A 16,698-nucleotide genomic window follows, 5' to 3' on the forward strand; every position below is an offset into this window, starting at 1 on the left:
GTTTCCAACGTAACTTTCAAACCGACGTGATTTACACAGACTTCAGTAAAGCTTTTGACTCGGTTAATCACTCTCTTCTTGTAAGGAAGCTTGACTTAATCGGGTTTCCTGTCGATCTTCTGAAATGGATTTTGAGTTATTTGAGTGACAGAACTCAAAAGGTTCTATTTAAAAATGCTCTATCCAAATTCCTCAGAGTCACTTCTGGCGTCCCACAGGGTAGCTACCTCGGCCCGCTGCTATTTACATTGTTTATCAATGACCTCCCGCTGGTTCTAACGAATTCTAGAGTACTTATGTACGCTGATGACGTTAAGCTATGCTTGCAGTATAAGGACAGCTCTTGCCAGTCAGACCTGCAATCGGATCTTAATAACTTTCAAGCATGGTGTCGTACTAATTTATTACATCTCAATAGCTCTAAATGCAAGCTGATGACATTTTCACGTGTCACTCCCCAGTTTGCCACTTATATGCTTAATGATTGCGCTCTTGAAAGAATATCTCTTGTTGATGATTTAGGCGTTCGCTTAGACCCTAAACTTTCGTTCTCTGAACATATTTCGTGCATGGTTAATAAAGCCAAGGGCATGCTCGGTTTTGTTAAGAGGCGGTCGAAGGAATTCGATTCCCCTTATATAACGAAGACCCTTTTTACTTCGTTAGTTCGCCCTATATTGGAGTATGGTTCATGCGTCTGGAGTCCTCTATTCGGAATCCATATTAACCGTATTGAATCTGTACAAAAAAACATTTTACTTTTCGCCCTCCGTGGCCTACCTTGGGATGCTGATGAGAGGCTACCGTCCTATTCAAGTAGACTCCTATTAATTAACTTACCCTCCCTAGCTAACCGTAGAACGATGCTTGGTGTCGTATTCCTTCATAACCTAATAAACGGTGTTGTTGAGAGCCCCTTTCTTTTAGGGCAGCTTAGCTTCCACGTTCCCCGACTAACATCTAGAACCCTTATACCTTTAGTAGTAAATCACTGTTGGCGGGAGTTTGAAGTACATGAACCCTTTAGGGTTTTATGTACGGATTACAACCGCCTCTCTGACATTATAATTCGTAGCGATAGCCCTTCTGTACTAAAAACTTTAATACTTGTTGAGTTAGCTCGTAGCGTATCACCGTAGTCTAATGTTGCATGCGTTCTTATTTATTTATCGTAGTTATTATTTAGTTACATTATATTATTTTTTTATACTTATTTTGCATGCGTTTCTATTTATTTATCGAAGTTATTATTTAGTTACATTATATTATATTTTTTATATTTATTTTGCATGCGTTTTTACTTATATATTATTATTTGTGTACTCTCGTAACGTTTCCTCGTTCTTTTCTTCTTTCATTCACCGCGTCTATCTAGTTCGCGATTCGTGCCGTACGTCACGCGGCTGCGCCCCTCGGTCGGTTGGGCGGGAGATGGAAGCGGGACCCCGCGCGAAATAAAAAAAAACTAAAAAAACAAAAAAAAAAAATAAAATAAAATAATATGTATGTAAGGAGGCGTTATGGGCATCAGTTGGCAGCCCATGCAAATATCGGCTAGAGTCGTGTCTTCAAGAGGGAGTCATTATCGTACATCACTAGAGAGAGAGAAGCCATCGAGAAAAGTTAAAGAAGTCGTAGCGTCGTTTGTAGAGCAGTTGAAATAAGTTGTAAAACCCTTCGATAGTCGCGATACTAAGCTGTTAAATACTTAATCAATATCCTATTACTTTGTAAACCTAAATATAATCCTTAAAAACATATAAATATAATAAACAGATAATATCCAATTATCTTACATGGGGGCTCAACCGAAGCAGCCATTGAATGAGTCGAAAAAAGTGAAAAAGATTGGGCGCGATTTAATATAGAAATTTAATTTGTTTGTGCAGGCTCATTTTTAAGCTGCGTTCACTGCTACGACCGCTTGTTTTCTTTGTGTGTCTTCTGTCGCTATTCGTAGCGCGTACGAATGGGAGAGTGCAAAAATCAAAATACAGTTAGTTTTATTGCTCTGTTAAAAACTACATTTAACATAAAAAGCCACCAATTTCAGAATTTCGATTTTTTATATTTTGCCTATGGAATCAACCACAGTGCGTTGCTGTCAGTGCTCCCATGCTCATCTGAAATCAATTTTTTCAGCTTTTCTGCGTTTGTTCCTTTTTCTATTCACCACATATTAAAAATAGTCGAAAAGAGAGCCTGGGAGAGAGAGAAGGATGAAGCACTCGTTTGAGTTCATGCGTACGAAAAACTAAAAATATATTCTGAAAACAAAAATAAACTCAAGTTTGTGTTAAATGTTTTTTTATATTTAATGTATTATTTATTTTTATAAATAGCAATCAAGCCACTCACATTACATTTTGAAATGTTGGTTCTATTGTCAAAAAGAGAGAAATTGTGCAAAATATCAACTGACGCTACGCGAAGTGTGCAAATTAAGAGCGACAACTATCCGCAAAAAGACCAGTCACACTTTAGACAACGAGCCCGCTCTCTCCGCTTTAAAAATACGTTAACATAAAAGTAATTAATACCTTTAATTTTAAAATTCATTTTAAATATTTAAATTCGGAGCACTCTAGCTTACGTGTGATCTCTTTAATGGTCGATTTGAACAAGCGAAAAAACTGTCTGGGCGCAGCTTCGTTGCAAAAATAAACGCGTGTTCATGTTTGCAATGCTATTTTTAGAAGTTCCGTTAGAATCCCAGAAAAATACGGTATGCAGTTGAGAAGATTAGAGTTTTAAGAGGCAATTACTTTACATTTTGTTTAAATCCTACCATATCAATTTTTTTTTAATTTTGGCCTCTGACGGAACCACTGTGCAGTGTACGAGCTACTAAAAGCGGCAAAAACCTTAAGAAGGAAGAAGGCCCCAGGACCCGACCCCAACTCCTGTCGTGCATTACCAGCGGAAAATATCCAGACACGTCGAAGCTGCAACGGTTGGTTCTGATAAGCAAGGGCAAAGGAGACCCCCTAACCCCGTCAGCTTATCGACCTTTATGCATGCTTAACACAACCGGAAAACTACTAGAGTAAATGATCAAGCCACGACTATCACCAGCGATCGCAAGAGGTGGACCAGGCAGATCAATCATAGAGGCAATCCAAGAAGTTGTTAACCAAGCGCTCAGTAGCCAACACGACAGCCACTTCTCGAGACCGATAATACTCCTAGCTACTGTGGACGTTAAAAACGCAACAGCGTTAAATGGGACAACATAAATAATGCTCTGAAAAGACGATTTTAAGTCCCAGGATACCTGATGCGGATAACTAACGACTACTGTAACAAACAAATGCAGAGGAGAAATGTATACATATAACTTCAGGGGCCGTACAAGGATCAATACTTGGACCAGAGTTATGGAACATCAGCTACGACGAAATTTTCCACCTAGACATCCTTGACGACACGACTATCATGTCTGTGTACAGACAACATAGTCGCAGTCATTACAGCTCGAAATACTTAGTACGCACATGGCAATTTAACGCAAGTACAATAAATTTAAAAAGTGGCTGAACACACACGAGCAAGTGTTAGGTACCAGAAAACGGATCCCTCTACAAGTAAACTCAAACTCTAGAAGTAAACTCAATACTATCATTCAGTGAACACATGTACACGTCCAAGAGACTAAGAAGCGAGCGACCGAGACTACAAAGGCGCTTAGCAGACTCATGCCAAACATGGGTGGCACCTTACAATAAAGACGGAAACTTAAGCGTTAACCGAGCGAACCACAGAAGAAACCCTCCAACAATGGAAGGAAAGATGGTCAGCTAAAGAAAGGAAGATGGTATGAAAATACGGAGACGTGTAATACTACGTCACGCAGATGCTGACAGGCCATGGCTACTTTGCCGCCTTTCTACACACCATAGTGTAAAGAAGACAATGCTGAGCACACCATCTTCCAATGTGAAAAATTCGCAGGGGCGTGCAGTTCCCTGGAAGAATTGTGGGGACAGCAACACCAGAAAATATTGTCACGCAAATGGTAGACAGCAAATCAGTTTGTATGTGCAAGCCCCAAATACCGTTTTTTTGCGACGGCAAATGAAAAGATGCGTGAGGTATTCCCCCTCCTCAACCCAAAAAAAAAATGCCTGTTATTATTATACTATTGTTTGTTGTGGTCAGGATCATCTTCAATACAATCCTGAGTCGCTTGTTGATCGAGTTGATGAGACCTTCAATTTTTCTGGGCAGCAGCAGAGCAGATGATCTGGTATCTCTTGCTGTTTACTGTGGGATAACAGTTCGCTAGTTCGATTTTTGTTGTTGGGCCAACGATTCTTTGATCTCCTTAGCTCTTTCTTCTTTGACCATTCCTTGTTGGCTTTTAGCTCAAAATGGTTGTACATCGTTACTCTCGGTAATCTATTAAGGGCCTTTATGCATTCAGCCACAAGCCGTCAGTTGGTTTTCACGGCTGCCAGTAATTTGGTAGCCGATTGGCTACCCGAGTATATGCGTACATTGGTATCGCAAAGTCCTCGCGATTACCTCAGCCCGAATGATCGTCGCACAGTAGCGCGATTTCTCATTTTCCGTTGCAAAAATCATAACTTTTGAACCAAATAAGATACTCAACAAATTTTAACGGCATTTGACATGTAATTGTTGTAAAATTTATATATGTACCGCATAATGTGCCACGCACACAAATTCGTATCAAAGTGAAAAAATCAATTTTTTTCTAAGAAAACGACTTTATAAAAACAAAAGTTTATTTATTTGTTTGCTTCATTTTTGAGCAAATAAAAACAAGAAACGAAGCTAACTTCGACACGCCGAAATTTGTATACCCTTGCAGATATTATTTCATTAAATTTTTCCTATACTTATTATGTTTACAGTTTGACAGTTACAGTTTTGCATTTCCAGCTTTACATTTTCCCTACATTTACCGATCGCTTCTATGGCAGCTATAAGATATAGTTGTCCGATTTTTATGAAATATATAGCAAAATTCTAGAATAATAAAATAAGCTTATATCCCAGAGTAGATCAAAATACGTTGGAAAACAACGGAGTTATACAGGCCTGCTCCGGTAATCGTAAAATTTTTTCGATTTCGTTTTGGGCGAAAACGAACCGTTTTCGTTTTTAGCTGCTCCGGTTTTCGGCAAATTTCTGCTATCGGAATGTTTCGTTTTCTCATCGTTTCTCACTGCTCAAGCAGCTAACTTGTGTTGTTGGTAATAAGCAAACAACGTAAAGTACTGCCTATTATATTTACAATTGTCCTTTTTCTAAGCCAGCAAAAGGCAAAAAATAGTCGAGTTAACCAAATCTAGGCACCTAAGATGCTGCCACACTTTTCACAGTTTTAATTCCGGTGGTCTCAAATAATTATTTGGTTAATTTGGACTATTTAAGTAGTAAAATTAAATAACATTATTTATAAACAACCATTTTGGCGGTCCTTTAAAGTTATTAATGTATTCATTTATATTTTATAAGTATTTTTAACTGGATGTTTCGTTCCACCAACAATATGGCAACCTTGGCGATAACTTTTTGCGGTGAACTTATCGGCCTATCGCCAAAACGAGAAAACGGGTTGAACACGGCAAAAATTTTGTTGTCAAATCTGAGGTGGGGTCAGAAATAAATTTTTTGTAAATTAACTACCTGCCAGAATGATCTTATGGTGTTGTGGAATAAACATCAATAGACCACTGAGTAAACTATTTTTTTCCTTTTGTAAATAAGATCTGATTTCATATAAAAAAAGCCATTTACTTTTCATTCCGGCCAGAAAAAGGTGCCCGTTTTTCAAATCGAAAAAATCTTTCGATTTCGATTACCGGAGCACCAATTTCTCGTTTTCAAAAACGAAAACGAAAAATTCTTGCCGTTTTCGATTACCGGAGCAGGCCTGATAATTTCATTTCTATTAATTTCCCGATTGTTCCTATGGCAGCTATAAGATATAGTCGTCCGTTTTTCTTGCAATTTTTATCGAAATTCTGAAATAATATAAAATGGTCATATCTAAAAAATGGTGCAAAAATGTTAAAAAACAGCAAAGTTATAATTTTTTTTCTAAAAATATATCGAACATTTGTATGGCAGCTATATGATATAGTCGTCCGATCCGGCCCGTTCCGACATATATAGCAGTGAGAGCATATAGAAGACTATATGCAAAGTTTCATTGAGATAGCTTTAAAACTGAGGGACTAGTTTGCGTAGAAACGGACAGACGGACATGGCTAGATCGACTCGGCTGTTGATGCTGATCAAGAATATATATACTTTATAGGGTCGGAAAGATCTCCTTCACTGCGTTGCAAACTTCTGACTGAAATTATAATACCCTGCAAGGGTATAAATATTTTGATCACTGTACATTATACCCTTGCAGGGTATTATAATTTCAGTCAGAAGTTTGCAACGCAGTGAAGGAGACCTTTCCGACCCTATAAAGTATATATATTCTTGATCAGCATCAACAGCCGAGTCGATCTAGCCATGTCCGTCTGTCCGTCTGTCCGTCTGTCCGTCTGTCCGTCCGTCTGTCCGTCTGTCCGTCTGTCCGTTTCTACGCAAACTAGTCCCTCAGTTTTGAAGCTATCTGAATGAAACTTTGCATATAGTCTTCTATATACTCTCACTGCTATATATGTCGGAACGGGCCCGATCGGACAACTATATCATATAGCTGCCATACAAATGTTCGATAAATTTTTAGAAAAAAAATTATAACTTGGCTGTTTTTCAACATTTTTGCACCATTTTTTAGATATGGCCATTGTATATTATTTCAGAATTTTGGTAAAAATTTTATGAATATCGGACGACTATATCTTATAGCTGCCATAGGAACGATCGGGAAATTAATAGAAAAAACATTATAACTTCGTTGTTTTTCAACCTATTTTTATCTACTCTGAGATATAAGCTTATATTATTAGTTCAGAACTTTGGTATAAATTTTATGAAAATCGGACAACTATATGATATAGCTGCCATATAAACCGATCGGTAGATGTAGAGAAAATGTAAAACTGGGAATGTAAAACTGTAACTGTCAAACTCTAAACAATAAGTATAGGTAAAATTTAATGAAAAAATATCTGCAAGGGTATACAAACTTCGGCGTGCCGAAGTTAGCTTCCTTTCTTGTTTTTTTTTAATTTTTACATTTTTTTTTTATTTTTGGTTCATTATGACAACTTATTACTAAATATAAGCTTATATTTGGGAAATTTCTAATAAACTAAGCATTTCTGAACTATAATCATTTTATTATATTTCTTTTCGAGACTTTACATGCCGCGGAGCTCGAATAAACTTCAGATGATACAGCCAACTTGTTGAATAGGTCCTCATTCACAGTTGCAGTATGTTTACTTTTTGGTATTTTCGGGTATATTTTACCCTGAGTTGTTTCGGTTTTTTGCTTCGCATTATCGGAGTCGCAGCTAGATGTAGCCGATGAAAGCGGATTCTGATTCAGGAAAGGTACAAGCAGTGCGTAGTCATAGTATAGTTGCCGGTTCTGCCTAGCTTCAAAAGTTAAATATTACTTTAGCCAGGAAAAGGTGAAAATAATGGACACCTGGCCGGTAGCGATTTACCTGCACAAGCCCACACAAAACTACCCTTTCTTTAAATTTTAATAAGAGTTAATAAATCCACCAGTTATTCAAAAAAAATATTTTGACCATTAACTATTTAGTTTTTGTATAAGCCTGAAAGCCGACTAATTTACCTATTTTTTTGTTGTATGACGCATACACCGAAAACAATTTCAACTTTGAATTCTCACATTTTCCACAAAAAAAATCCGAAACATTTTTTGATTACAGATTCTGAATCCATGGTAAATTCTGTATGAAATTTGTATTGTTAAAAACGATTTTGCCATTATTTTCTATTTTTGTAACGGTTTTTGTTTTGTTGTGCGTCGTTGAGTCTAAGAGATTGAAGGCCTCTTCAATGCCCCAGTGCTCAGCGTAGATTCATATATATAGGCCAGAGTAGGGGCAATAAAACTGCGCCCTGAGGTATACCTCTTTTTACTGTCCACATGAGGTGAGTGCCACTTAGTTCCGCTGTGATCGTTTTGCTCGTTAGCATAACCCCGATCCTCTGTTTGATGCCTCCCCAATGCCCACCTACTTGAGAGAGCTTAGGATGGAATCGGTGTTCACCTCCGATGTCTAGGAAGGTAAAAATTCACCTACCCGTGCGTCTCGGATGAGTCTGTGCATCCAACAAAGAGCAGTGCCGTCCTGTCGAAGATCTCCTTCCTCTTCCGGATAATTGCCCTGCGATGACCAATGCCACGTCTTCCGAGATAGTCCGGAACGAGTAACTGATCCTGATGGCGCACAGTCTGTAGGTCGCCTCCACTCCTCGGATGTAGCTTTTGACAGCTGCAGCTTTAGGCCAATCTGGTACCGAATACAGGATTTCGACGGTCACCACTGATGATAGGAGTTTCCTCGTATACTGCTTCGGCCCTCTCGTGTTTGGCAACATCCTGGAAAGTGCTCCTGTCGTCCCGCTGGCCTTCTTGTGCTCCTTTAAGGATAGACGAGTGTCGATGAGGACGCCCAGATATTTTATCGCTCTCTGCGACCGGATCCTTTTTCCGGGGAGAGCCCACCAACGGCTTTGATAGCTCCGCTTAGCCGGGCTGAGATCACCCCCTCGAAGACCTTACCAACCGTGTCCAGCAGACATATTGGCCTGTAGGACGACTCCTCTCCTGGTGACGTTAAAGAAGGTCCGTTCCAAACAAGAACAGTTCCTGAATTCATGAAGTCTTGGTCAGGTCCATTCGAGGCGAATGAACAGTCAGGAGGGCCGAATGTAGGATTTGAAACAGGCGGGTTTCCTTCGCAGCACACTCAAAGCAGAACGCTAGATCGATATTAAAATTATACTCAATATTTAGAATGTGGAGACTTAAGAAAAGAGAAGTAATGTTTTGTAATCACTAGAGATTCGAGAGGAAAGAAGAAATTGTGAAAAAAGGGCTCATGAAAACTAACAGAAAAAACTTTTTAAAACTAAACTATAAGCAGTTATGTTTAAACCAAATATTTGAATAAAACATTGTATCGAATATTATTGAATAGCGCCCAAACAAGAACACGTCTTCATTTGTTGAGTTAATATTTCAAACTGAACTTTATTTATTCAAATCCTAGCTTAAATAGCTAACATGAGAATGTACATTTGATCTTAGTTCTAGACCCACGCATCAGACAGTTTCCGATCGTGGGAAATATTCTAAGTGCGATAAGGGTGCACACAGTCACCCCGATAGCACATATCTTAAACAAACCCAGACCGCTCGCAGGAGGTCATATTTCGGGTTGCTTGTATTACACAGGCCCAAGTGGCGGTTTTACTTAAAGATAGACAAGTACAGTGCACTGCTGCAGAGATTTAATGCCTAACAAATGCATCTTATCTATTTACATCAGTCATGCCCAGCCCATAGCTCTTGCCGCTCGCATTGTTTTTGTAATTGCTCTTAGGCATAGGCAAAGCAATCGTCGTATACATGCACGACTCACTCCATAAGCAAAGCAGATTACAGTAACAATTTTGCGAATTCTCTTCATTCTCCGCGTCTTCGTTGATCTCGGTAACAACACTTTCATAGTTTTCACCGTTATCTCGCTTGTCCGAATGTAAATTGTTGTTGGATCGTCGAAAAATGTACATCGCGAAAAATCAGTTGTATTTTGCGTGGCAGGCAAGATGTTTGATATTGCAGAAACTAATTTCTTTTTTTGTGAAAATTGCTTTGATGAGCCCCAATCCATTGTTTACTTTAACGAATTAGTAAATAAAAGGAAGTTTAATTTTCAAAGGCAAAACAAAAGCCGATAAACAAAAAATTAGGGTGTACAAATTTAAATATGCTTTTCCTAGGAACATTTATTCTTTCAAAATATTTATTCTTTCAAAATAAATGTTCCTGACGAATTTTTTGACATACTATGCTCTGCTCCAAAGTTTTTTCAGCTGTGTTCACTGTATACCGGCTAGATCGGCCTATCAGACGTGGGAAAACCTCCTTATAGCGGTCGACTCCACTCTCACGTCCGAATTAATAATTTTCCAGGAGAGCAACGATGTTGAATTCCTTTGCGTGAAGCTTGGTGATTTTAACATCCCAGGGGCTATGTGATCCCTAGATAAATCCACTAATACACTTCTTAACACAACCCATCATGATTTTATTGCTGGCCTGTTTGACATTTCGCTGTCCCAAGTCAACCATGTACGAAATTCTTGAGAGCACTTGCTTGATCTTTCTTTTGTATGTATATATGAATGTGTTCTGTTATACTATCCGTCAACAACAAAAAAGCCTCCTTGGCTTACCAAAGAGTTGACCCGCCTCAAAAATAAAAAATCTAATCTGTATGCTAAACATAAACGCGCCGATTCTCTAACTGTCCTATCTAGTTATTCATCGGCTCGGTCAACTTTTACCGTGCATAACGCGCAGTGTTACAATAATTATTTGACTCGTTGCAGAGCCCAGTTTTTGAGGACCCAAAACAGTTTTATAATTTTGTTAAAACAAAGCGTAAACCCATACCCATTACTAATCCTTCCTCGTTTTTTTTTTGAAAATACAACAGCAGATAATGATCAGGCAATAGCCGATCTACTTGCTCAGTTTTTTCAAACCACTTACTCCAACTTAATAAACTCAAATCAGACTTATTCTTACATCATCCCCAAATCGAACCAAATTCTCAGTCCTACCTTAAACAAAAACTCCCTTCCTTTAGATCTTCATCGTGTTAAGCCAGTTTTTTTGCCAGGTCCCGACGGAATACCTGTCTATATGCTTATGTATTGTGCCGAAGCCCTGTGTAATCCCCTTCTCAAATTGTTTACTTTATCCTTAGAGACCTCCCACTTTTCCCTTATTTGGAAGGAATCATTCGTTATTCCTCTCCACAAAAAAGGTATCAAATTGGAGGCCAACAACTACAGAGGAATCTCTAAGTTGTCGGCCATCCCAAAATTGATTGTTCGAAAATGTCATTACTCCCTATTTGCAGCTCCTGTGTAGGTCAATTACTTCTCCATGTTAACATGGTTTTATTAAGCGAAGATCAATTACAACCAATCTTTTTTAGGTAGGCATTACATTCTTATATAACTTAATCCGTGGTGACGTAGAAAGTGCCGGCTTGCTGGGTCAGCTTAACTTAAAAAAACTTTGATCTTAATCCACTTAGTACGAATGCAAGCAACCAATTCGACAGCACGCCAGTAGTAGTAGTGCATCAACGTCTTGCAAAAAAGGCGCTTAATTACAGGAGGCAGTGTGATTCCGTACGTGAATTGCAGGAACCCTTAAGAGTCCTTTGTCGAATTACAATGATTAGTAGCATGTAACGTAAATAGCCTTCCTAAACTTACTAACCCAACTCGCACGCCCGTAGGTATTTCCTCGCATTCTTTTCTTATATTTCCTATGCGGCTACTAGCACTTAAAGCACTAATACGAACAAGCACGTGCTGACACCAAGCATAAAGCATAGTTTTTTTTTCGTTTCATTTATTAAGGCATACGGGGAGTGCTGTTTACCCCTTTGTGTCCTTGGTATCTATTCATTCAGCCCAATCGGGCGCGCCGGCTAACCTTGTCGGTTATGGCCATATGATACACTAATGCAGTTTTCATTAATTAGCTACTTCATTAGAACGTTGAAAGAGACCACTATATGTGTAATTTGGCTTGGATTTTGCTTGGATTATTTTGGTAATACGACTACGGTCACACCGACCGTAAAAGGTAAACAAAAAAAAAAACGGCCGCCATTCGCGGCGTATTTACTATGAATTTCAGAATTCCTCGTCGAATTATTCTTGCATAAATAAATGCAGAATCCTTTAAATTTATGTTTTTAACCTATAATACTTAATTTTTTTTTAATTATTACCAAACAAATTTTTAATTAATTTTACAGCGCAAGAACCTTGCCACCGCAAAACATATTATTTTTCCTAATTTTCTAGTATTTTTGTTGCATTTCAAGTCGGAATGGACTGGAGGGCTATCGATATATCGATAGAGGTAGGATCGGTTGGACCAGGGGGAGACAGCGACTGGTGAGCGAACCGGGAAAATCAAAGTTAAGAAAAAGGGTTTTTACCCTTTTCACTGAGCGCTTCAAGATTACGGTAAGCCGAAAATTGGAACTCGGGCAACGGAGCCTATATAGGGAGGCAGGAGACTGGAAGAGGGAGAGATTAGCGGGACGTCAGCCGGCGCGTTAGCAATGGGACTCTAGTGATTAGAGGGAAAAGTGGCGCGAAGGAAAATAACCCATAGTGATTGTTAAAAAAATATGTTTTTTTTTCTTACAGCGTGGCCGTGACGAATAACATGGGCCACGGGGGTTTTTTTTTTTTGTTCTTTTGTGTTGGTGCATTCGCCGTCTCCGAGCCGTTCGGTGGATTTTGTCTGGGCGAGCCCCTCATTTCCAGAGACACCTACGCGACATCAGGTCCCAGCACACTTGCGCGCCAGCGGCCGCCAGCACAAGCCACCATCAGGTGAAACCGGAAGCAACCGGCAAACCCAACGGCAACTGGAGGACAGCGGTGAGTCCGCCGTTCCGATCAACATCGGCCAGCCCTAACCTAGGTAGGCTGCTCAGCCCGGCCGAATCCCTTCTGCCACCAAGCCTGGGCTTGGGCCCATGCTTTATTCTCAGCCGCCGGAAATATGCAAGAAAATAAAATTATAATATTTAAGTTATGTGTGATAAGTTACTAGTTTTTGTTGTATTCTGTAACTCACTTGTCGCCGTACCTTTTTCTCCGCGTATTCGTGCCTTGTGTCCGGGATTTGTGCAACACATGTGCTGCGGATTGAAAATTCTTAGGATTAAAAAGAAGAAGGAATTTTAGAGTGACCCACCCTTGTGGTTTCCTTTGGAGCTATAGTAGGGACCCGAGGTAGAAAAGGGGTACGTAGCGTCAATTTGTTGGCCGGTGTGTCGTTGGCCATTTCCCCTTGGCCACTTCTTTTGATCCTTTGGCGGCAGCCTTGGCGCGGGCGCATCTCTGGCTAGGGTCGCGACCACGTTGGGGATTTGGGACGCACGTACTCTGCCATGTAATAAGTAAACCTGAAACGACAATTATAACGTATTAAAAACGCAATGAACACCGAGTAAGCGCTATTACCTGGGGGAGATGAGTCGGTCGCCAGACCGCCTGGAATAGACTCCGGTCCGCCGGAGAATGGGTGATGCCCCAAGATAACCAGGAGGCATCATTGGATGGGTGGGTGCGTCGTGGCGTCCACATCTAAGCCACCAATTCGTCCAAATTGTCGTCCGAATCTTTGTTTACCTTTTTAATGTAGTGGTGTGAGTTTTGTCAGCGATAGTTGTTAGTCGAGACGTCCGATATTTTGTCGGTATTTGATTGTGCGTACTGCGGGCATCGGGTCGAACCCGCTCTGGGCCACTCTGAGCTAGCCCTGGCATAAAGCAGTTTCGTTACATTTTTTCAGTTCAAAAACCAGCGAAATGATATAAAAATAAAATTCTCATTGTGAGACCACTTTGAGCTTTGCGCTCTAATGAACTGGCTAATACACTTTTCAATTACAATTTTCTTCATTAAACCCGTATTTTGTTATCGAGTATACAGTATATTTTATGTAGATCTATCGATTATCGCGGCAATGAAGTAGCTAATGCATTAGAGCGCCATATAGTCTTGCTCGCACTTGTGTAAAACGCTATAGCGCTGTCAAATCTTTAATTAAGTATCTAATTAATGCGCCAGTGTCATACGGCTATTATAAGCGAGCTTACATTATTTTGAGCCGCGCACGCAGAGAGCTAAAACATAAACTGAATTGTAATGAAAAACGAACAGACAGTATAAAACTCTAAGTCAGACGGTGCGGACGTGTCAGATAAAATATGTTTATTTTGGGGTAAGGTTAAATCGGTGCAAAACGGGCCTTTTTCAAACATTTATTGTGACGGCTAATGTTTGCTAAATTAATTAAAAACCATATAATAACACAATATTTGAACAATTTTTGATAAATTTTGTATTGATAAATATATAGAGGTAGAGGAGTTATACGGAATCTCCCGAGTCGCCTCCAAACAGAGTTGGCTTGCGGTGTACATCCTAACTGTCCACAGAATCATCCGATCTAAAAAAATTATACCTCATTCGTTAAAGAATAAGTGTCCCGAGGTATTTACGAAGCGTTTTTATTTTTAAAATTTTTCCCTGATTTTTTTTATCGAAATTTGTAGTCAAAACCCCGATTTTGGACTAAAAAATTAAGTTAATTTGTTAAATAAAAAATATAATAAATTTAAAAATTTAAAAAAAAAACTCGACGTGAGTACCTGTAGAATTATCTAAAGAACTTATGTTCCAAATTTCAAGCCGATTGGTTCAGTAGATTTTGAGTTATCGTATACACCGATTCTTAAAATGGCATTTTTCAGGAGAGCGTTTTAAACTTTGAGATGCTCATACATTGAACACTAACCGACCTTCATTCAACACCCCATAACTTCGTCAATTTTTCGGTGATCGATGTAAAACTTGGACACAATATGCTTAAGATATTGAGCCTTTAAAATAAAAAATTTAAAAAAAAATTAAATACGATCTGTAAATGTAGTGAAAATGTAAAGCTTCGTATGTAAAACTGTAACTGTCAAACTGTATGTATATAATTAATATAATATGATTTCATCATTTATATTTATAATGTTTATTATATTAAATATTTCAAATCTAAAATATAGTTAGTTTATACGATTAAACATTTAAAACAAACTGCAAGGGTATACAAACTTTGGCGCGCCGAAGTTAGCTTCCTTATTTGTTTTTAGTTTGTATAAATGTGTATATGTTATCTAACTTGTTTACAATTTCACTATTATAACATTTTAACAAACAAAATTAACAGCATTGTGCATATACCATATGGCTGTTTAATGCCAAAATACCATAAACTAGACAAAAATTTCTCAATGAATGATGTAGTGGCTTTTTTAACCCTTTCATGCCCACTGTTGCCTATAGGCAACATTGGCTTTAAATTTAAATTTCGGTTACGATTCAAAATTTTTGTGAACTTTTTTTTTATAGGGGATTCCCCTTATTAATGTTCTTTCATTTTTGGTAATTTTTACGAATGCAGCTGCAGCGTGTGTTCAGTTATCACTAATTATTCGAAGCGACCACAGCTGCCGAAAAATGTTGCCAAAAAGTGTCTGTGAAAAAAGTGCGATTAACTAAAATTAGTGACAAATATTAAAAAAATAAGTACGTACACATCTTTAAAATAGGTAAAACTGTGATAAAAGTAGCCCAACTTTAGGCTTGAAAATTGTTTTATAAAGAGTGTGGATGGACAAATGTTGCCTATAGGCAACATTGCAGTAAGGACATACCAAAGGACTTAGAGTATCGAACATCAAAATGAACGCTAATTGGGGCTCCTATTAATCATTTATGGCGTTAAATATTTTCTATGTGTTCCCAGTTTAATTTGGGCATGAAAGGGTTAAAAACTGGTGATTTATTTGAAAAATATTTATGTATATATGTGAACAAAATGTTGCTGATTTTAGCCAAATTAATTAATTTTTATTTGTAAAGTAGATATCGAGAAATTTAACCGTAATGTTTTATACGTACAAACGTTACGGATCCATTTAATTTATCTAAAACTTGTTAACAATTTGTTTGTTTAATAAAATATTTTCAGTGCCGCTGCAATCAAATGAAGCAAGAGCTGATATCAATAAAATGTGATGCGCAAAACATTATATGCCTACAATCAGAGATTGACGAACTTCACAATGAATTGCTTAAGCGGGACATAGCATTGAATGCGTATGACTGCCAATATGAACAGCTTATGGTAAGTTTTTTTTTACCAATTGTTTGGTTCTGTTAATTTCCTATTTTAAAACGTACTCTATAATAAATAGTAGCGGCACGTTTGGGCTTCGCCCGCACTTGCGACGCATACGCTCTCGCTTTTGAAAGATTTAGATGTTTTTTTCTTTGACATTCTATTGACTTGGGCAGTGTATTAAAACGATTGACGGGACCTTTACTGCTGGCAAAAAAGTTAATAAAAATGCTATTCGGAAATAAAAATTCAAATAAAACATATTATTCGACACTAGCCTTAATCTATTAAATGAGTCTCAAGAAAAAAAGCGCAATTGGTGTGCAGCATCTAGGCGGTAGGCTCTTAACAGCAGCCTTTTTCGCCCCAGCCTATGACCTCAGTACAAATTTCTTATGAATTCTTTTACTGACTATGCTCGGTCCAATTCTTGCCAGAGTATTTTGTTGTCAAAGAGTACGAAGTTAAAAGAAAACAAGAAAGGAAGCTAACTTCGGCACGCCGATGTTTGTATACCCTTGCAGATTGGTTTTGATGTTTATATTATAGATTTAAATGCTGAAAACACTCACAAAACAGAGTTTCATTACATTTTACCTATACTTATTATGTTTACAGTTTGACAGTTACAGTCTTACATTCCCAGCCTTACATTTTCTCTACATCTACGGATCGCTTTATGGCAGCTATATGATATAGTTGTCCGATTTTTATAAAATGTATACCATAATTCTAGCATGATAAAAAAAGCATATATCTCAGAGTAGATA

General features: G+C 38.3%; 1 protein-coding gene across 1 annotated transcript in view; it reads left to right on the forward strand.

The window, feature by feature from the left end:
• Positions 1-16,698, forward strand: part of CCY (Coiled-Coils Y) — a 291,810-nt gene that overhangs the window by 123,574 nt on the left and 151,538 nt on the right. Inside the window, exon 2 of the mRNA XM_070288137.1 lies at positions 15,779-15,934. Within this exon, the coding sequence (XP_070144238.1) occupies positions 15,779-15,934 (156 nt within the window). The remainder of the gene's footprint in view (positions 1-15,778; positions 15,935-16,698) is intronic.

This window comes from Drosophila kikkawai, chromosome X, assembly GCF_030179895.1.
Source record: "Drosophila kikkawai strain 14028-0561.14 chromosome X, DkikHiC1v2, whole genome shotgun sequence".
Lineage (NCBI taxonomy): Eukaryota > Metazoa > Arthropoda > Insecta > Diptera > Drosophilidae > Drosophila > Drosophila kikkawai.